This window comes from Lissotriton helveticus, chromosome 5_1 (assembly GCF_964261635.1).
Source record: "Lissotriton helveticus chromosome 5_1, aLisHel1.1, whole genome shotgun sequence".
Classification (NCBI taxonomy): Eukaryota; Metazoa; Chordata; class Amphibia; order Caudata; family Salamandridae; genus Lissotriton; species Lissotriton helveticus.
The window spans coordinates 1,887,995,768-1,888,018,958 of NC_136065.1; the positions used below are offsets into that span (position 1 = coordinate 1,887,995,768).

The 23,191-nt window shown below is 43.2% G+C and overlaps 1 protein-coding gene across 1 annotated transcript; it reads right to left on the reverse strand.

Moving 5' to 3' along the window:
• Positions 1-8,591: 8,591 nt before the first annotated feature.
• Positions 8,592-15,324, reverse strand: LOC144755951 (coenzyme Q-binding protein COQ10 homolog B, mitochondrial-like). The gene is made up of 5 exons (XM_078645374.1): positions 15,080-15,324; positions 11,958-12,116; positions 11,036-11,228; positions 10,072-10,167; positions 8,592-9,235 (listed from the first exon to the last, which is right to left on the reverse strand). The coding sequence occupies exons 1-5, from the start codon at positions 15,187-15,189 to the stop codon at positions 9,071-9,073; spliced, it is 723 nt and encodes a 240-aa protein (XP_078501500.1). The 5' UTR covers positions 15,190-15,324; the 3' UTR covers positions 8,592-9,070.
• Between the last annotated feature and the right edge of the window lie 7,867 nt (positions 15,325-23,191).

Genomic DNA, 23,191 nt, shown 5'->3' on the forward strand with positions numbered 1-23,191 from the left:
CATAGGTCAGGCCTTCGAGTTCCTTGCACAGCAAAATCTTTTAAGGAGGGCACTTCTTGCTTCATTCGGTTTCAAGCAGCAGATCTGGAGGGCTCTGCCCCTCTCAGATACTTATTCAAAATTCTCTGGGTCAAGCACAAGGTCACTTCTGACAATGAGAGCAGGGTAACTGCTCATAGTTATGACCACATCCTGTAGAGTATGGCATTATTTTGTCCCAGACCAGCACACTGTCCTCCCAGCAGAGTTGTTAACCCAAGGGGTTCTTTATCACCTCTTCAAAGCAGCCAGGCTAATCCACTTAACTCTGACCAATCAGGGCAGACCACTGGAAGGCTGAATTTGGACTTACAAACAAGAAAGTCTTATAACTTCTTGTATGTACACTTTAGTCGAAATTCAACAATATAATATTGTTGGATTTTTCCCTACCATTCTAGTGAGTTTGAAAAGTAGCTCTATCTCCTTCCTATCAGGAGTTATTCTTTAATAAATCCCTGCCATGTTAACCTATTGGCCATAGGATTTGCAATTAGGAAAATGACTTGGGCCAGTTTTCTAGCACCAGTGCTTATAAAAACATATTTTACAAGTATTTCCCTAATTTATACAGGACCCCACCCCCTGTGCAACTAGGGGAGACTTTAGGGGTTCTGAATCTGCATAAATATTGCTTATCCTCCATACCCAGTGCTCCTCTTATCAAAATCGAATTTGAGCAGCACTTTAACACAATGTGGGGACTGAAATGTGAAATTTCATGTTACCCAGGCATATAAAAACTTGTTTTATAAGGGTGTACCTTATAGATAACTGACCCCCACCCCTGGGATAACTAGGGGAGACCCTGGGGGTCCCTAATATGCCAAACATTGTAGGTTTCCCATTTTTAAGTGCCCCTAACACCAAAGTCGAGTTTAGGCACAATTTCCTGTTTAAAAGCAGTCCTTGCAACCAGTGCGGCTTTTAAACTGACCTCAGGCTTCAGCACTGCACACACGCTAGTGCAGAAAAAGCTGCTGGCCTCTAAACTGCCGTACCCAGGGTACTGGGGACTTCTAGGTAGTTTCAATACCCTGACCTGTTATATTATAGGGGCCTATGGGGTAGGTCATGCCAATTACAGGGGTACCCCCACCATACCATAGTGTACCGTAGTGTATGTTGGGTGTTTTAACAGTATTCTAATGTGTTTCTTTCAGCTCAGCACTGGGCCTGGTTAGGCAGAGCCCAGGGTCAGTCAAAATCAGTTAACACCAGCATCAGTCATCAAAAAGTTGGGCAGTGCCCAGGGCACAGGATGCCTCTGCAACAGGTACTATATTAGATTATTTATTAAAGGAAAAAAGAAACGCTATCCAGCATTCCATAGTAAAGGGATCTTTGATAAAAGTATTAAACACCAACCCGACCTTGATAAAAGGGGAACTTAGGGGGTTAAGATAGCGAGAACCAACTTGACAGATGTTGTAAGAAACAAAAGATTGGTTTTGTAGAAAATCTGAGACATGTGAACTGAGTAACCAGACACAGAACCCGTACACCACAAGCCTCACACAAGGTCTGAAGCAAAATGCTGGAAGAGCATAATCCAATCAAACATGAACTAGTGGGATATCTCCTAGCAGATCTAGAGCAAGTCCTCAACTGCAAGATGGTGGAATTTCTGAACACAATACTTTAAATTAAATCATACAGACATAAATCTGTATGAACTAATCCCAAAGATAAGGGTAGCGCCTGTGATTCTGGTGTTATTACAAGGATGTCACGAGAAATTCTGAAAGTCTTCAATTGAATGTTCCACTTTGTATTTGTCAAGTTTGCAAAGCAAGCCAGTCAAGAGCATCTATCCGATTTGAATATTCAACTTTTCTTGACATTTTAGAGGTTCGCATAATGTTTTCACACATTCCCCGTTTCATGCTTAATTCTTATGTTCCTTTGTGTTCATTTCTATATTTAGCCAAAACAGTAGGACAGTGGAAGCAGGTAATGCCCTCCAAATCCTTGACCGCAATGATTCCTGTCTCCTCATCCTTCTTGACCTATCGTCAGCTTTTGACACGGTCAAACATGAGAACTTATTGGAGCTGCTAAGCACTAGAATGGGTCTCTCGGGAACTGTTCTCAAATGGTTTGCTTCTTTCCTTCATAACCGGTCGCAGAAGTTCAAGATCGACAATGTGCTATCTAAACCAGTGCCTGCAGACCTAGGTGTCCCACAAGGATCCTGCCTCTCCCCCACACTGTTCAACCTCGTCATGGAACCACTCGCCACCTTGCTCCAAGCATCCAATGTTCAATTCCATATGTACGCCGATGACACACAACTTTACCTAAAGCTACAATCCCCGGAAGATATCAAACTACTGAATTCCACACTTAGCAACACTCAATCCTGGCTGGCCGTTAATCACCTCAAACTAAATGCGCTGAAAACTGAGTTCCTACTCATCTCACCCCCGGCGAAAACTTCCACCACCCAAACGTGGCTCAATAACCTAACAGCACTCAATGTCCAACCTACTATCGTGGACTCAGCGAAATCCCTAGGCATCACAGTTGACGCCAAGCTCAACATGCAACAGCACGTTAGCATAGCCACAAAAGGGGCTAATTTCCAAATCAACACACTGAGGAAACTCAAACCCTTCCTCCCTGCCAAAGACTTCCAAACTGCTGTACAAGCTTTAGTCATCCCTCGCATAGACTACGGAATTGTGGCCCTCAGCGGACTCCCGCTATCCACAACAGCACCCCTAAGAGCCTCCCTGAACGCTGCCGCGAGACTCATTACTGGCTCAAGAAAACATTCGCATATTTCCCCAGACCTAAAATCTCTAAAATGGCTGCCTTTTGAAGCCAGAATACAACTAAAAATTGCAATAATGACACACTCGGCGGTGCACCACAAAGCACCCAACTACCTCGCGCAAAAGCTGTCTATATCAGGAGGGTCGAGATCCAATCGTAGTACAAAAAATCTACTTCTGAAACCTAGTAGATTCCGGAAAGAAAAAACATACAAGCGCTCCTTCTCAGGAATGGCACCCAGGATCTGGAATGCGCTCCCTCCGGAAACGAGGCTTATCTCCTCCACTGCACTCTTCAAGAAAGAGGTGAAGAGAATCCTTCTGGCCAAGATCTCCTGAACATTACAGAGACTGGAACGGAGTCTCTGCATCGCGCTGTATCTCTGATCACCCTGCCCTTTGGCACTATCCTACTACCTAGAGGGGCACTACTACCCTACTCTCGTCCTATCGACCATTATATGCTACTCTTTGTTGGATCTATATTACTTGTTTACCTGACTGTATTTTGATAGGTTTTGATATGTTTCTGTACATTATTGTTATCCTCTATGTTTAGTGACTACTATATTACTCCCATTATCCTGTTTACCTGACTGTATTTTGATAGGTTTTGATATGTTTCTGTACATTATTGTTATCCTCTATGTTTAGTGACTAATATATTGCTCCCATTATCTTGTTCATTCCTGTTGCCCTTGCCCCTGTCTCTGTGAAGCGCTCTGATATCTGTAAGGATCTTGTTCGCGCTATATAAAACTTTGAATAAATAAATAAATGCAAGGTCTGCACCTATGCATTAAAGGAGAAACCTATTGCTTTACCAATGCTTCTTCCTTGCAGTTCTCTTGAATCTTTTCTGCTTCATTGGTATTCAACCTTAAAGCATGATAACTGGTTGTCTGTGTTCATGGCTTGACCGCTTTCATATATTAGTATGGAGCACTTAAGCAGTCAGACTATCTAGCCTAGTGTTCTGTAGTTTCTGGCATTTTTTTCTCTGTGACCAATTTCTTTATTTAGGGTGTTTGAGATGGCAATTGAAGTCTATTGATTTCTCTCAGCTGTGATGTTAATATTTTTAGCAAGAGTTGGTCATCGTCCGATCTTCTCAGTATATCTCTCCCCATTTATCTCTGGTACTGGCCATCCGTCTGTACTAGGGTTAGAGACTGCCTACGTAATCTAGTAGACTGGTTTCATTGTGTTTTTTCTACTGCAGCTTTTTTATGGTATCCAATGGTTTGGCTGTGTTGACAGGACTGTGGACTGATGGTGGCATGTTGCTTTGGGGTCGTATGTAGTTCTATCTAGAGGGGACTTTGCCTGGTATTATAGCTATTTCTCCTTGTTACTCCTCCCCAGGGAAGGCGTAGCATTTTGATGCATTCCTAGGCTTACCAATCTGGGAATGTGACACAATGGTTAGGCGGATGTGTGGGAACACCCACGCTTCACCAATGGAATGCCTTCCTAGGACAGAGTAATGAAAGGCAGAGACTTCTGCTGCCTTGCATTTCTCCAGATTTACCAAACAGGGCCTTGCTCAAGGTGGCCCTGCATTGCTTCGTAAACAGAGGTTTTGCATCACCCATGCACTACCTTGTGTGGTGCAAAGGAGACAAAAAACTCTGATAAATATGCCCCTCCACCTTTATCCTCCTCTTGTAGCAGAAAGCATATGCGTCAGACTCCTTCAGCAATCTCTAGTCTGACATACTGCATCAGTTCTTCCTGTTCTGTGCCAAAACTACTTACAAACACCAGCGACTACAGACATGCTGTGTTCTTTTGAATACTTAGCTCTTGCCCCCACAACACAGACATTCTTGACATTACCATACGTAACTTGACTGTCTTTCCAACAAACATGGCTAAAGGCCACGTCTGCCTGAAAATCGCCACTGCCATATTTTTGCGATGTTTTAAACCTTTTGTCAAGCATGCCCTAACATCTATTTCATCACCATGTTGACATCTTCTCTCCCTTCATTCTTAAAGCATCCAACATATTTTTACTTTGGAAATTGAATGCATGGCACAACTCTACAGAAACATCTGGCTCTTCCTTTTATATTTATTCCATTGTTGTGCCATTGCTTTAAGAACAAGGAATAGATCTGAAGGACCTAAAAACTGTAAGCCAATATCCTTTTAGCCTTTTCCAGCAAAGTCTATAGAGGCCCATTTTGCCTCCAAGTATAAAAACACCTACGAAACTGAGTTTTTGCCCCCTGCCCAAGCTGGCTTCCGTCCTTCACACAATACAGAGGCTGTTATACTATTGGTAGTAGATGATCTTAGATGGAGATTAGATCGTGGAAAGACACTGCACTGGTTCTGCTCGATATGTGAGCAGCCTTGGACATTGTCGATCACAAGATTTTGACTTGCCGTGTGGAGGATGCAGGGCCTTGCAGTGGCTTGAATCTTGTCTGATGGATCGGACAATCAGTCAGACTGGGATCTTTTACCAGTCAAGCTGAAGAACTGGAGCGCCAGGTCCCTCAAGGGTCGCCTGTCCCCTTATTTTAACCAACCTCTGTATAAAAGCTTTGATAAAGGAATTGGTGAACAGAGGCAGTAATGCAATTGCACGGATGATTCTCAGCTAATTCTTCACCTAGGTCGCACTCATCTAGCACAGACACTGAGAATACCATGAGTTTCATTGCTCACTGGAAGGAACTAAATGCAGAGAAGTAGTCTTACTCAATACTAGTCTTTCTGCTTGAAATTCCCATTACTGGCCGTGATTTAGCCCGGCTTCCTTCTCCCTCAATGGCAGCAAACAGCCTTGGGGGAAAATAGATGGGAATCTTTCATGGCAATCCCAAGTGTATCGAAATGCTAATTTCTGTTGGGGAAAAAAATGAGGAAAGTTGCTCCTTTTAGGACCACTGAAGCACGCAAGATGTTTGTTATTGCATCCATTTTGTCTAGATTGTATTATGCAAATGCAATATATGCTGGTTTACTGGATACCACGGTGCAGACTTCAGATGACAGAATGAAGTAGCAAGGCTTGTCTCTGGGGTTCCTAGGCACACGTTACCCCTTCATAAAAAAAATATGATCTGGCTCCCACTCAAGCCAATACAATTTAAACTTTTGCACAGTTTGAAGAACCGTAAATAACCTAGTTCTGCAATTTATTTCAGATATAATCAATAGGTTCCTCCACACAGCCAGGTCTACAAACACCAATTCATGAATGGTTTCAAAATTCTGGAAAGGCAGATCAGGAGGCATAGTTGAAATCTGATGATAACTTGCCAGGTGTGAGATACTCTTACCTTTAGTAAACTTCTGAAGACCTGTCTTTTCAAACAAGCATACGTGACCGTTCGCTTCGGCACCAAGAGACCTATGGTAAAGGAGCACCTTATACGTTACTTTTAAACAGAACCTTTACACTCATGCCTGTGTGGGCCTGACTAAGTAGTTACCTTGCCCACTCATGCCGCAGGCCACGCCTTACACCAGATACTGCATCCTGTTCTTTTCTTCATAGTCACCATGTGATCTGTTCTTATTACGCTTATCACACTCCCAGAAATCTGTATTTGAGACCTGCTTGGTGGCTTTCGATATAGCTTTTCTGAAAAACAGGAAGACGCAAACTTCCTCTATACAGAAGATAATGTCTGGGAACTGGCCAACGTCTGGTTTCCCAGCACGGGTATTACCCAAACAACCACTTCAGTGTAGTATATTTTTAGCTCCAAGGCCCCCAGGGTTTACCAGATCGACTGTCCATAGCTTCCATCGATAGTTTGCTCTTGTTCCTCCTTCTACAGTAGAAGAACCCCAAGACAAATCACTTAGAAAATCACACATTGTCCTAGACCTAACAATATTTAATTTTTGTAAAAAATTAAGCATACAAATGCGCCCTCATCAACATGGCGTTTTTTTGGTGCGTTTTGATACACTTAAAGTTGTGAATTAAGAGGAGCTCCCTGTGTTGCAAGGAATGTACTTGCTCACCCCACCTTGGAGCAGCCACTTCTGTAAATTCATGGCGAGTTTGAAATCGCGTGATCTTTGCATACTGTGCGTCTTTCAAAGCTCTTTCTTCAATAAAGTGATTTACTCCTGGAAATTCAGGGGTTCGTAATACAGAACTTTAGCAAGGGTCCCGTTGTGCGTACATTAAACAAGTGCAAAAAAGCCTGCATTAGTAACAGTTCATGAACGGTAAGAACTTTACACGTGCAGTAATTCTGGCTTTCACCCAGTTGCAATGCACCCTCAATAGGACAACAGCTTTGGGAATAAGACCATTTTTTTTGCAACATATTTGTCTCAATCCGATTTTATTGTGGAGAATGTAAAAACCCGTCAAATCGAAGATGTGCGTCATCACCTCAGTTCACAAATAGCATGACCTTTAGTTATGCAACTCCTCCACCCTTGCAAGCATTGAATCCTCCTGGCCTGTGCACCACCCTGTGAGACATCCGCCCTGGAGGAAACTCAACTGCGATCCATGGACTGCGCTGCCTTCGTGCTGCCAGCCAGACTTGGCACCTGAAGCCCAGACGTGGCACTGCGGATCACATTGCAGAGCCCAGTCAGAGTTGGGGCTCCCAAGGTCAAACCTTGACGCTCCAGCAAGGTCTGGCCAGATCTCTGCCAACAAGACTCAGCACACATGAAGCAGTCAGCTGCATTTATAAACCTGGCACCTCACCAAAAGGTTCCACCCTCGAGCAACCTCACGGTTGCCAGGTGCAGCCGAAAATCTAATTATACATGACTTGAGCACTATGCACGGTGGACTGGGTTTAGTCTGACTGTCGGAGCAAAGCCACAGCACGAGGCTAGGAGAGATTTTAGGATCAGACCAGATCACAGGTTGCTAAAAGGGAACATTGCTGTCTGCAGAACAGACTCCATGAGAAGTGAACGAGTGCAGTTGGAGCTCCGCCAAAACAGAACCGCAATAAGTCCACGATGCTCACGAGTACAACCACCATTGAACAGCAGCGTTTCAAAGCACAGCAACTGCGGGCCTACAGCATCTGCATGCAGCAGTCCCGCGCCAGAGCAGGTGCCCAACGCGGCTCAAAACTGAAAGTGACTATTCAGGACATCCATGAAGCTAGGCCTCCTGGCTCCATGTTCAAAACTGAAGTGCAAATGGGTTGGCTCATACTTTTTTTTATATATCCATACAGGGTGGCAAACCATTAGGCTTAGTTGCTGGTAGCATTGGATACAAACGTTTGAACCTGCTAATCCTTACCGATTCCAATTCTTTTTAACTAGCAAAAAAAGACGGATTTAACGCCATAGACCTTTAGCTCCTCATTCGAGCTACCCATGGGCAAACTTTAAACAAGGACAGGGCCTCAGTACAACTATCGCTAACTCTTTGGGCCACAACCATTCTTACTGCACGTAGGTACAGTCGTTAATAAGGGTTAAAATGTGTGCTACTTGATAAACTGCTATGGCAAGGTCTACTACCTGGCTCCTCTTTTTGGCCCCCCAGAGACTGTCATGCTTATCCCCTTGATCTAGTTAACTGCTTCCTTGCGGGTGGGGGAAGTTTATGTCCTGCAGCTCTCGACATTATCAGGCCATAATTTGTCAGTCTTCTATGCTGAGTTTACGCAAAGTGCCTTTGCGCAGGGCAGAAGACCGCAGAGGACAGAATTACTGAAACATGTCACAAAAATGATTCTGAACTTCACACTTCAGAACAGATGTGCGTTGTGTTCCCTACAAAACCACCCCCCCCATTTTCAATATAAACTAACACTCCACTGCGATGCTACAGTATTTTTATTTTCTAAATAAATAGTAACTTCTTTTAACATTAAAATAGAATTTGTGCAAATTCGACAGTGAAACAGTTATTCAAAGACAAACCACAAATAAAGAAACTTTAGACAAATGCTTGGTCGCTCTCAAAAACGAGATTTTTGATGAATTGTGAACTGATAAATAAGTGGGTCTCCTCGAAAAACGAGAACGTTTAAATAAACAATTTAAAAAAAAATAATTTACTTCTCTCGAGGCACGATTGTTAAATAATATAAATAAAATGGATTTTGAAGTCCATGACATAGGAATGAACGTCCAGTCAAAAATCTGGACAATGTAGTTATCAAGAGCAGGACTGTCACGAAGGCAAAGTCTTCAGCTGAATCAAGACGGCGGATCCACCTTCTTTGGTTTGGGTTTAAACAGTCTGTATCTGTGTGTGTGTGGGGGGGGGGGAATTGGGGGGGGTATAGGCGGTGTCAGCAACACTCAGCTGCCCGCATCTTTTTGGGGATCACAGCCACACCAGTTCCATAGGTTTTCACTGCCTGCCTCTCGAAGGCCGCCACCATCTTTTTCACCACTTCGTCAAAGAAGACTGTGGCCAGCTGAGAATGCAGCAAAGACTTGAATTCAAACGAAACCTGGAGAAGGGAGATAAGAGCACAGGTCAGGAAGGCCGCTCGGTGTAGAGCTGCGCAGAACGTAAAAACTGGCTTAGCAGTGCGAATTTCAGGACTGAGGTCACAACCTGTGTGCGCGAAATCATACAGTTTAAGTAAAAAAAATAATAATCTTGAAGTGCTTGAGAGAACTGTAACAGGAGTAGGTTACTGCCATTCCTCAGAAGCTTTGCATTTAATCTACTACAAACTGTGGTTCTCTATAAAACTACATTGCCCTGCACTTTGCTTTATTGGTAGCAATACTTCTCAACTAAACATAAAACATTCCCAAACTTTAGCATAATCATGATGCTTACCAACAGGGAATAATTTTAATGAAAATAAAAGCCCACACACACTCTGCGTGAAGCAGCATCTACAAACTATTTCAAATCTTGAAGTGTACAACTTGATTCAGAATTAATCCACGCCTACTTCCATGCCTATCCTACCTCTGAAAATAACGGAATTATCCAACCTGTCTAAAGTTAACACTGGAGTAGGTTCCATTAAAAAACTTCATATGGTGGAAAAAGGGACACCTATCTTCAAAGAAGATGAAACTCCCCTATGAGAAGGGGGCAGATTCCTACCCTTTCCCACTAAGAACCCCGCATGGGGCAGAAAAAAAAGATGTCAGCTCTCATTTCATAGCTTCCCCCAACAGCCATTCAATTTCAAGTCCAACACGAGATAAGGTAGCCCGGACTAAAAGATCTAGTGCCAACATTTTAAACTCCGTTCATAAAAGCCTGTTTTCAGCATTAAAAAGGAAAGTCGAGCTCTTAAGACCCGTTGCTGCACAGCACACTTACATAGAAGTCCAATATGCAGGTATCCGGCTGAGGCCCAGGGCGGAACCGCCAGACAGTCTCCATGTGACTGAAGAGTTTGCCATCGTTGCATACAGCCTGTAGAAAGGAAAAAATATCCCATGAATATTCAACTAAGTGCAGTTGCAGAGAATCGTTACATCATTAACAATTATAATATTCTCAGAGCACCCACAACAAACATTTACTGCAAACATGCTGATACTTCACAATACACAAATTAATAGAAGTTGCATTTCTGCAGGTCCCCTACACACAAACCTATAGAAAGTTGGCGAATTACGCTGTATAGAGCAGTGTAAACAGCAATGATTTAAATTAGGTGTATACCCTTTTTTGATTTTTTTAATACAGTTCCCACACTACTACCTTAGCTGGAGGGGCAGGCCATCCTTAGTGTAGTTCATAAAGCCCACCACCCCCCCCTCAAGAACATAATTAGTTTTTGTTATGGGGTACATAGTTTCACGATGCCTAAACCCACATCGGTTCGATTTGTTTTATCAATGCAGCAACACAGCCCCAGACATGAGACCTTGGCCTGGGGAAACCTACAAAGAACAGAGGGAGAGGACATATGATCTTCGGGACAGGACGAATGCAGCAATTCCTAGGTGGGACTTAAAATGAAAGCTGAAACTCAAACGTAGCCAGAAAGACTAAAGCAAAGGTGTCCTAGGCAGGCCCAGGAGAACCACATCCATGCCAGAAGTTCTGTATATACACGCACGACAAATGTAAATACAATTACTTTTATGTCATTGGTGGTTGTCCTGACTACCCTTTATGGATTGGAACTACACTGGGTGCGCAAAAATGCGCTAAGCCAATTTTCAGCACCAGTTCTTAGCGGTAATGAAATATAGACAACATGAGGGAGGCACATCTCAGAGGACAAGTCCCAAGCAAATACCAGTTTCAAAAACAGCCAGAGCTGAACCCTTACCCGGATCTGATGCTGAGGTATCACGGAAATCTCAGATACGTAGCGCTCGGTGATTGGAGGGAACCCAACTTCCAGCTCCGCCTTTGTGACCCCTTTACAGCACGACAACACCTTGGACTTGCTGCACCAAGGGACGAAGAGCTTGTAGTTTGCCACGTTGGCCACCACTGCGTACATTTGTTCAATCGAATACCTGGATTAAGAAGAGGAAAAAAGAAATCTGGGTTTAGATTGAGAGAAAGGAGGAGTGTAGAGTATAAGCCCAATAAACGACTGGGAGCTTCATGAAGCCCTCAATGACTGCCAGGCAGACCTCCTAATGCCCCCTACCCTCCCGTGACACTTTACGGAATTAAGTTCTGCTTATGTCCTTAAAGTGTCACAGGAGGGTAGGGGCCATTATGGAGGTCTTCTGGCAGTCATTATCACTGAATGAAGAGTGAAGCCTCTCGATGCTGGGGTGCTTTGTGCACATTCCCAGCTCTCCGCATTGGCAATGCCAGTAGGTCTGGGTTTTATGTGATGTGTCTAATGGCGTTCAATACCAGAAGGAAGCCCACAGGAGCTGACAAGAGGGCTACAGTAGCAAAACAGAATTTCGTGCATATAAATGCAAGAGCTCCAGAGGCAACAAAGCCCAAATGCCAATGGCATTCAGTAGGAGAAGAATACTCAAATGGGCCAAAACATGATTGAAGTGGTAAGCCAATGGCCGAAAGAGGCTATGTGTATTGTTAGTAGGTTGACCACTATGCTATCAAAGCCAGACCCAAAAACAAGAAATGCTTTAACTTTGGGACTCAGACAAGTTACGCTTCCCTGGTTTAGGGTCGTATATGTACAAGCCCAACTGCAACACATGGTCATTCAGTTAGGGACTGTTAACAGGGTCTTTCAAACATTAAACAATACGGAAACTTACTCAAGAGCCCTCGCCTCGGCATACTCCATTCGTTTGCTACCGAGTAGAGGCGCTGCCAGGTTGATGAAGGACCGGGCATGCTGCTTGGAAGAGAGAGTCGAGGAAAGCGGGGCCGGCCGGGGGCTTTGCGATGTCAGAATCCCACAGGAGCTCAAGTGCCTGCAACAAATACATAAAAAGGCGGACATTTAGAATCCAAACTATAAAGAACATGGTATGTGTTTAAAGGCATTAAAGTCAACGGCAATACAATAGTACGAAACAATGATGAGGACACTATACTCAGTCTAAGGGTAACCATGAAATGGCGGAAACTATGCATTTTGTAATTTAACTCGACACTAAGCCCCCGCACCGCCGATACTGGGTGGGTGACCGCGTCATACCAACTGTAGAACTTCTCTACCAGGCAATGCCAGGTTTGCACCGTGACGTCACATTGCGAGCTCAACGGGCCATAGATGGGTTGCGCACTTCCAGTTACTACAGAGCAGGCCAACAGGCCCGGGATGTGCAACGTAGCCAAGATACCGGGCAGGATGTTCGGGTAGAGTGCGGTTATAGAAGCCGGCCCATGGAAGGGGTGGGGGAAGGAGGGGAGAGTCGGAGGGAGGCCTGCCGCTGGTTGTAGTACACACTGCTGATGCTAGGTACGGTACCATTACCTGGTACCGGGCTCCCGCGGACGTCGGTAGCTGCCTCCGCTTGCACTGGAGGGCCTTGGGATGCAGAAGCCGCCACCTTCGGTTGCACCCGAAGAGCCTGCGACGCAGGCGTACGCTTCCGAGGGGCCATAACCTGGTAAGAAGCCGTAAGCAAAAGACGTGCCTTCAGTTCTACTCGCGGCACTATAACCAAAGTCTACTCAGTATACACTACAGACAGTGCCCCGCCGCCCCTGGGGGATCTACACGCGCTTTGAGCAAAAACATTTTTACAATTCGCAACTCCCCTGTATTGCGCGGGTATGCACACCTGGCTATGGCCACAGAAAACCCATTTAAGTAGAAAGAAGACTAAAACCTGATCACCCGGAATATATGATTATACCACGATTTCAGTTACCACGCATGGCTTTACCACGCGAATTTTACCTCGCAAGTGGCTTTACCACGCTGGTATTTACAACGTAGCATTTTACTACGCGTTGCAACGTCTTACCTTCACGTCTTTCTCACAAGTGACGCATTCCAGAGGTTAGGGAAACTGGGCCTGTTGAAACACTGCCTCCCTCCCCACACGCCCTCATGATTGACGCCGCTGCGTCCAAGTAACTCAGATGACTAACTTATTTCCTTGAAAAACAAAAAGAGGAATGTTCTGTTCTTGCCGGGGCAGCACGGGTAAAGAGTGCGCGAGAGGAGCCTGTCCTGGATCTTCACATACCCATCCAAGCCCCGTGACCGAAAACAAACGGGTGACCCCAGGGACACAATAGCCACCAAAGTGGAGGGAGATTCCAGCCTCCTCAACCCGCTCTGTTATTTGGTGGAGCCCTGCGCACTCTAACAGTAATCTGGCTGACCCGGGCGGACCTACGGAAGCGGTTGGTTTTTGGATAGGGGTGCACACATTGTATCCTTTTAGTGCGGATGTTCTGTAGTGAACACAACCTCGTGTGTAGTGGGAAGGAGCATTGAACGGTTAACACGGGAACGAGTGTGTGACTAAGACCACCACTCAACCTGTCAACGTTGTAACCCTCTCCCCCCGCCCCCAAGTGTTAGTTCCCACAGACCCTCACGTTAAACTTAAATGGACGGGAGCAGAGCACTGGGCGCAGCAGGAAACCAAGATATTGACAAAATTGAGGGCAGGCAAATATGGATTTTTCTAGTCAAGGGGGCGCAGCGTGCACTGCGTAACCAGTGGAGAGAAGAGAGCGACCATTCGGAAACTGTAGTGCTCAGAAAGACGCTATGGGTAAGTCAAGCCCTAGTGGCTTGCAAACGTACTACGTCCAGTTTTAATTTAGAATGTTTTAAAAAATGCAGCACGCTGAGAAAGGGGTGGTCCAAAAGTAAGGCACTGCCGGGTGGTCCCGGAGAGGGAAGCTGCCGCTGCCCCCTCTCGGGCCTCTGAAATACCAGTTTCTAGGAAATTCTAGAGAATCTGTGGAATTTCCTGGAGAAACAGGAAGAGGTCCTACTACGGGGCCAGAAAGCATTCACGCGCCGTTAAGAGGCCTCAGTTTAGTTTAATGGCTGTAGCCAGGCCTGTGTCTGTACAAAAACCAGTCAACTGGTGAATGATCCAAGGCACCAGTACACAAAACATTAAGCACAGAGCAATCGTAAAGGCGTAGCCGTAGACCAAGCGCGGTCTGCCTACCAAGACCAGCAGGGAAACGGATCAGACGCAGATCTGCCCCAGAAGGGTCCCATCACACAAGACGCCGGCAACTTCAGAGAAAGAGAGCGGTATTCACCCGACGAGCGCCAAAGCCCACACAAAGCGGGGCATTAATCCCCCACTGAGAGACGGGCTCCTTCCCTCCACTGGGTCCCTTTCAAAAGAGGCCGGCACCCACCAACCAGTCATGGACAATGCCATTGCAAGGTATTCATTCAACCTCCACGCAAAATCACACGGCCATCAGATTCACCCCACGGAAAGACTCACCTCACCCCTAATGGAATGCTACTACACAACATAACCGAAGTGTCATCCCTCGTCATTCAGACTCACTCGTCACAGTTTTGTCACTCCGTCTCACCCTAACATCTGGCCCCACAAGCCTACTGTTACTCCCAATTCACAAATGTTTAACACCACTTGTATTAATAACTTCACACCACTAATAAACCACGACTCACAAAATATGAGAGACACCCCAACATGTCAGAGGCCCTCCCACAAGACGGTCGCCTCAAACTCGCCTGTAATCACCATTACACGCAAGGCCCTAAAGCTGCACGTTCAAGTAACAAGATCTATCCGAAACAAAAGGACCAATAGGCCACCCACGATACTACAAAAATAAGCCAGGAATTAGACCGTCCGTTAGGAGGAAAGTAAACAAAGAAAAGGCTACAGTCTATTCAAAATGTATGATCACTCAAAGGTTTTAAAGCGCCCCTCCCCCATCCAATTCTCTACGCCTGTGCCTACTCGACTCTTACCTTACTCCATGCCTGTGGCAAGCTGCCCTCTGAAGCCCCGTGCTGTCCGCCTCTACTAGGGCTCGGAATAGGGCCGAGGCTGCTCTCCTGGTGCTTGCGCTGCCGGCCATTTGGATCGTTCAAGTGCCTAAAAGTGCGGAGAGGAATTAATGTCCACGCGCCGCGCTCTCAGCTGAAGCTCTAATGTGCCGGCCGGCTCGCGCTGCCGCCTTACAAGGGATCCAGCCAGCGCGGCCTGACGTCAGAATGGGGCCGAGCCTCCTGAACCGGCATTTCTTTGGCCGCGCGTCATTTGGGCAGGGCGTGTCATTGGATCCTGCCGGGGGCTCGTCAGGTGTCGGGTTTCAGTGTGGATTTAGGACTGCAAATGCTTTGCCCGTCAGTACGTCAGCGTGGCTGCCATCTTGGAAAACCAATGCCTCCTCCTAATTAGTGACACCTTGCAAACTGAGCTCGCACTAAGTCAGGAGGGGGCCACCTTGTTTATTTATTTATTTATTTATTTATTTATAAATTTTTATATAGCGCGGACTTTACCCGAAGGCGTCAGAGCGCTTCACATTAGGAACAGAAATGAAACATAATGAGAAACATTACAAAAGAACAGATTACAAAAACATACGTTACTTACAAAAGGTAATAATGACAATTGTGAGCAAACAAAATACATGAGGTAGTAAAAATTGTGAGCAACCAAAAAAACATGAGGTAGTAAAGGTAATAGTGACAATTGTGAGCAAACAAAATACTTGAGGTAGTAAAAATTGTGAGCAACCAAAAATACATGAGGTAGTCAAAAGTGCACAAGAGGAAAAGTGACAAGTGTGCAGTTATAAGAGAAAACAGAGTATAATTTGAGGTATAGTACTGCAATAAGTGCTAGACACTCAGGCACAAGAACAAGCGTTACGTAGGCAAGGTGGCACTTGTGCAAGTATCAAAGGTAAAAACATGTGAGAGGTAGCAACCGTGTGTTACAAGGGCAGAGTGGTGTGTGCATGTTACAAAAGGGCACCGAACACAAGAACATGGAAAATACTGCAAAAAGGCAGACACTCCAACCACAGGAATACATTGGGAAGGCACTTCCATGGTCATGGAAAGTAGAAATTATCAGTAGTGGGAAGTCTTCCTCACAAATAGCAAGAGGACGTGAATTACTTTTGGAGGTGTCTCTGGAGGAGGAGAACTTTGAGGTCCCTTTTGAAGGCCTGGGAGGAGGCGGTGGTCCGGAGCTGAGGCGGAAAGGAGTTCCAGATTCTCACTGCATTGCCTGAAAAGGATTGGGCCATTGTTCTTTCCTTCTTGAAAGTGGGAGGTTCAAGCAGTAGATTCTCCGCATTGCGTGAAGGTCTAGAGCCTCCAGAGAGTTTCAGTTTATTCGCCAGGTAGCGGGGAGAGGAGGAGTGCAAGGCTTTGTGGGTGATACAAGCGGTCTTGTAGATAGCTCTAGCCTCAAAGGGAAGCCAGCGGAGGGTGGATAACATCGGTGTGATGTGATCGCTTCTTTTGGCTGTAAGTCTGCCCACCCGGGGTGAAGAGGCGCACTCAAGTATTCTACTCTTTTTAAACTATTTTAAACAAGGGTGCTACACTTATAACATGTGTTGGCTACACATGTGTATTCAACAAGAAACCAGAACAGAAAAATCTGCTCAAGTGTGCACTGTTCCTGGTGGACTGAGTCCACAATGTTTGTACCACAATAAATTCCAAATTCAAATCATATTTAAATTAAATATACCACACACTTAACTTAAGTTTGTACTGTTGTTTACTTAATTCTCTATTTTGAACTTGTAATCATGTAACTTGTATTCATAAACGTTTACAGTTAATCAACATACAATTACATTAAGTTGACATCTTATATACACTCATTATACATTTCATCATGTATTGATCTAACTTCATTATTTATCTTATAAACCACAGTTTGTTGCTGGCCCAATGCATTTCGGAACCGTGGTTCCTTCCTCAGGGGCTGTGTTCTGAAAATTAAAAAATTCCAATTACTAACGCATATCACAACCAAATATATTCTTAAGCTCTATAACTTCTTAGGATCTAACAATGCATATTTGAACCCTTCACTAGTAATGCGGCTATGCCTCAGGTTCTCTTGTTGACACTATATAAATTAATACCACACTAGTATGCATTATCACATGAATTTTCTTACATTGTAAATTGTCTCGTGGCAAACTAACTGCCCAGAAATCCAGTAGATACATCCGGTGTCGATCTCACTCTCATTTAAACAATTGGTGCTAGGTTATCGACCATACATACAAAAAAAGAACAAATGATTCACAATATTGCATTAAATCGTATATACATAGACTGCCTGCATACAAAAATCATGAGGACCTCTGCCATACTTGGTAAAGACCTTCCTATTGTCTTTATCGCACGGGGTAAATACTCTAATATAACATTGCACCCTCTAGCAAAATACTACGGCTATGTAAAGTTTATGCTACCACGTTGTGGGTTAAAGGGTTAACAGACTGTAAATCGATCACTTACTCTAATGGAGGGGATACGTCTTTTATTCCAACCTCGCAAAATTTTTTTTACTGCAGAAACCCGGTTTCTGGCTTCTCACTGTAAGCGTCCTATTAAAGTAAACATGAGGATATCACTGTATGGTTTATTCCACTTTTTTAAGAAACGGTGGTGTATCTCATAAACTGTGCACTTACTTGAGTGCTACTATGTAACTAGAACGAAGAGTGAAAAATCCCTCCGCTTCAAGAATCGTGCCGGACGACGTTAAGTCAGGTCGCTGTTCTGAATATAATAAATAAATACAAGTGTAAATTGGCATGTATATGGGTAAGTTTGTAATAATGTGTTTCTAAGTGTAAACTCGTAACACTTACACGAAATGTCGCAAGAAGCGAATCTCAAACGTGTGTTCCGCTCCCCTTCGGCAGATACGTTTCAAGTTCTGGAGCATTCAATTAATCCGAGTTCTTAAAAATAAAACCGGAAAAGTATTTCTGTAACTAACTGTCGTTACAAGTTCTAAAAGAAGCAGATGGTTTAATGAACAGAATGTTCACACTTACTTTATCAATTTCATACGCGGCGGAACTAGTCCGTCCAACCTGTTGATCGCCGACTACCTGCCGTCCTACTGAGTTTTGGCGCCAAACGATGTCAACCCCTATATCCTGGATAGTGGTTGTTAGGCTCAGGAATGCTGGGAAATGTAGTGTACTCGTTTCGGATAACTAAAACCCGGTCACTGTGTTTTTTTTGGCCCGATAGTAACGCGCAGTAAAGCATTGTTGAATCCACGGTACAGTGGAATATATCGCATATGATGCTGTATTCTAACTAAAGTGCGGATACGTATCGTGTTCACCTTATTAATTTTAGTAAACTAGAGAATCCTGGGATTTATAGTGTTGCACTAACGAATTACATGAGCCATGTCTTAATGAGTTGTACCCGATTCAATACACGATGGAACATTTTCAATCACCAGTAAAGGGGGGTTTATCGGAGGAGGTGTATAATATTTGCTACCATCTAAACGTTTTTATATAAGTTATCATAACATAAGTTTGGCATATATAACACATGTACTCAAATTTATGTTATCGTATAATCCTGTACATATAGCATAATACACAGTATGTCCATTGTCCAATATTGCATTAACAGTAAATCTTTTACGCTTTCCTAAATGAAATATACATCAGACAGTGTATCCATTGTCCAGAATTACATTACACATATATTTCAACACGTAATTTTATATTAACAGGAAATCTTTTACGCTTTACTAACAGAAATGTGCATCAGCATAATACCTAGATGAAAGTGCTGTTGTACCTCATGTTGTGCTGTCTCCTACTTACATGTGAATTTATCTATGGATCGCAAAATAATAAACTTTAATGAACTCTATGTGTACACCTAGCAAACCCATTACTACATGCTTATGCTGTTGTGGTTATTACCATGTGATTCCTCCTCATATATCGCTATACTGTAATGAGTCACAGAAAACAGCTCATGTCAATTTTATCATTAGTCTTAATTTGAATTTTCTCTCTGTTTTGCCGACGTAAGCCTTGCCACATGGGCATTTCAAACTGTAGATTATATTGGAGGTATTACAATCCGATGTGTGTCGTAGTTTAATCTTGGCTCCTGTACTGGGATGTGTGAGAATTATGCCAGTGATTATATTATTGCAATGTATGCAGTTGTGACATTTTTGAGTGCCTTTGTATTGAACGTTTTTAACTTTAGTGGACCCACTCTGTATCAATTCCTGCAAATTTCTGGCCCTAGTGTAAGCAAAGGTGGGTAGTTCTTGAAAGATGCCATTAAACTCAGGTTCATTAACCAGCAATTCCCATCTTTTCTTTATAATTTTCTTGATCTGCATAGACTTGTTAGAAAATTTAGAAACGAAAGTGGGGGTCTTTGAAACTTTCGCAGGTCTCTTCTCAAATAGTTCATCCCTTTCCTTCATTTGTATTCTCGCCATATTTCTCTGCAATATAGTTTCAGGGTAACCCCTGTTGACAAATTTCTCCTTGAATTCTTCAATTTTTTGTGCTGCAACATCTGGGTCAGAACATATTCTTTTGATCCTGATAAATTGTGAATAAGGGAGATTTTCCACCAGGCTGCGCGGATGGAAGCTTGAATGCATTAATGTACTACTGCGGTCAGTGGGTTTAGTAAAAATTTCCGTACTTAATTTGTTTTGCTTTTTCTTAATCAGAACATCCAGATAATGAATTTCATCTTGGCTAATGGAAAAAGTGAATTTTATTCTGGGATCTCTGTTGTTGAGTTGATCAATGAGTTGGATTAACATCTCCTTAGGCCGGGTCCAAATAAGAAAAATATCGTCGATGTATCGACAATATTGTACTAAACCTTGTGTCCATTCCTTTTGTGTAAGAATATAGTCACTCTCAAATTTCGCCATATAAATGTTCGCATAGGCAGGTGCCCCCGAAAAACCCATGGAGGTCCCTGTCAGCTGTCCAAAGTAATCTTCCTTCCACTGGAAGTAACTGTTATGTAAACAAAAAAACAAAAGCTGTAACAGAAAAATATTGTGTTCTTGTGTTGTCTCCATCTTCAATAATGCCCATTCTACAGCATCCATTCCTTGTGTGTGTCCTATTGAAGTATAGAGAGCTGTCACATCAATAGTGCATAATAGCCATTCTTCTTTGACCAAGTAATCAACTGTACGCAGCTTTTTAAGAAAGTCAGTGGTGTCTTTAACATATGTGCACCAATTTTGCACAAATTGTTGTAAAAAATAATCTAGATACTTCCCCAATGGTTCAAAAATGGAGCTGCAGGCCGATACTATTGGTCTAAACGGCGGATCAACGGGATCCTTATGAATTTTAGGGGTCATGTATATCCTTGGTCTCCTTGGATTATGCGATGTTAACAACATTCTTAGGTTGAGGTCGATTATACCTTGCTCTTCTGCTTGTGTTAAGATATCTTGTAGCATACTTTGCAACTTCTGGGTTGGATCTCCATCAAGTACTATGTATGTATTACTGTCAAATACATGTTCGTTAACTTTTCTCTTGTAGTACTCCGTGTCCATAGCTACCCATGCTCCACCCTTGTCTGCAGGCTTCAAGGTCAACTCTTTGTTGTTGGAAACGTTGTATATCAATTGCATTTCACGCTTCGTTACATTAGATGCAGGTTTTTCTTTATAGTTGAGTCTTGCACTATCGTGTTTTACCAGATTCTCGAACATATCTAGCGTTTTGTGCGAACTAGGTGGTAAAAACTTACTTGTTGGTTTTAGTCTCTCATGTACTTCTGAACGCTCTTTTCCAGGATCTTCAACTATATTCGTGAAGTAATGTTTAAGCCTTAGTTTTCTCATGAATTTGAATATTGCCGTGTCTGTATCTAGTTTTGTTGTTGTGGCAGTTGGCACAAATGTTCTTCCTTTATTCAAGATATTTAGTTCTTGTGTAGTTAGTGGATATGATGAAATGTTGATGATTAAACTAGATTCTTCCCCATTCTTAGTTGTTTTCCTCCCTTGTCCTCTCCTTGTCTTATAGTTTCTGGACCTGTCGCTCTTGGTGGACTTCTGTGGATTTGTGGGAGACTCATAGGTGTTTGTTGTAGATCCGTCGCCTGTGACAAAAAAGACGATGTAGATGATGATGTTGTTGCTGTCATGTCCGTGTTATTTATTGCGGGTTGGTTCGATGCCGATTGAGTCGGCAGTCCCATAGTTTTAGTGGCTGGTGGCCTTGTCATAGATGTATCCTGTTCCGTAGCTACACTCTCCTCTGATGACGATGTAGTTTTTTTAGCGACAGGTCCAGAAACTATAAGACAAGGAGAGGACAAGGGAGGAAAACAACTAAGAAGCGGGAAGAATCTAGTTTAATCATCAACATTTCATCATATCCACTAACTACACAAGAACTAAAGATCTTGAATAAAGGAAGAACATTTGTGCCAACTGCCACAACAACAAAACTAGATACAGACACGGCAATATTCAAATTCATGAGAAAACTAAGGCTTAAACATTACTTCACGAATATAGTTGAAGATCCTGGAAAAGAGCGTTCAGAAGTACATGAGAGACTAAAACCAACAAGTAAGTTTTTACCACCTAGTGCGCACAAAACGCTAGATATGTTCGAGAATCTGGTAAAACACGATAGTGCAAGACTCAACTATAAAGAAAAACCTGCATCTAATGTAACGAAGCGTGAAATGCAATTGATATACAACGTTTCCAACAACAAAGAGTTGACCTTGAAGCCTGCAGACAAGGGTGGAGCATGGGTAGCTATGGACACGGAGTACTACGAGAGAAAAGTTAACGAACATGTATTTGACAGTAATACATACATAGTACTTGATGGAGATCCAACCCAGAAGTTGCAAAGTATGCTACAAGAGACCAAGGATATACATGACCCCTAAAATTCATAAGGATCCCGTTGATCCGCCGTTTAGACCAATAGTATCGGCCTGCAGCTCCATTTTTGAACCATTGGGGAAGTATCTAGATTATTGTTTACAACAATTTGTGCAAAATTGGTGCACATATGTTAAAGACACCACTGACTTTCTTAAAAAGCTGCGTACAGTTGATTACTTGGTCAAAGAAGAATGGCTATTATGCACTATTGATGTGACAGCTCTCTATACTTTAATAGGACACACACAAGGAATGGATGCTGTAGAATGGGCATTATTGAAGATGGAAACAACACAAGAACACAATATTTTTCTGTTACAGCTTTTGTTTTTTTTGTTTACATAACAGTTACTTCCAGTGGAAGGAAGATTACTTTGGACAGCTGACAGGGACCTCCATGGGTTTTTCGGGGGCACCTGCCTATGCGAACATTTATATGGCGAAATTTGAGAGTGACTATATTCTTACACAAAAGGAATGGACACAAGGTTTAGTACAATATTGTCGATACATCGACGATATTTTTCTTATTTGGACCCGGCCTAAGGAGATGTTAATCCAACTCATTGATCAACTCAAAAACAGAGATCCCAGAATAAAATTCACTTTTTCCATTAGCCAAGATGAAATTCATTATCTGGATGTTCTGATTAAGAAAAAGCAAAACAAATTAAGTACGGAAATTTTTACTAAACCCACTGACCGCAATAGTACATTAATGCATTCAAGCTTCCATCCGCGCAGCCTGGTGGAAAATCTCCCTTATTCACAATTTATCAGGATCAAAAGAATATGTTCTGACCCAGATGTTGCAGAACAAAAAATTGAAGAATTCAAGGAGAAATTTGTCAACAGGGGTTACCCTGAAACTATATTGCAGAGAAATATGGCGAGAATACAAATGAAGGAAAGGGATGAACTATTTGAGAAGAGACCTGCGAAAGTTTCAAAGACCCCCACTTTAGTTTCTAAATTTTCTAACAAGTCTATGCAGATCAAGAAAATTATAAAGAAAAGATGGGAATTGCTGGTTAATGAACCTGAGTTTAATGGCATCTTTCAAGAACTACCCACCTTTGCTTACACTAGGGCCAGAAATTTGCAGGAATTGATACAGAGTGGGTCCACTAAAGTTAAAAACGTTCAATACA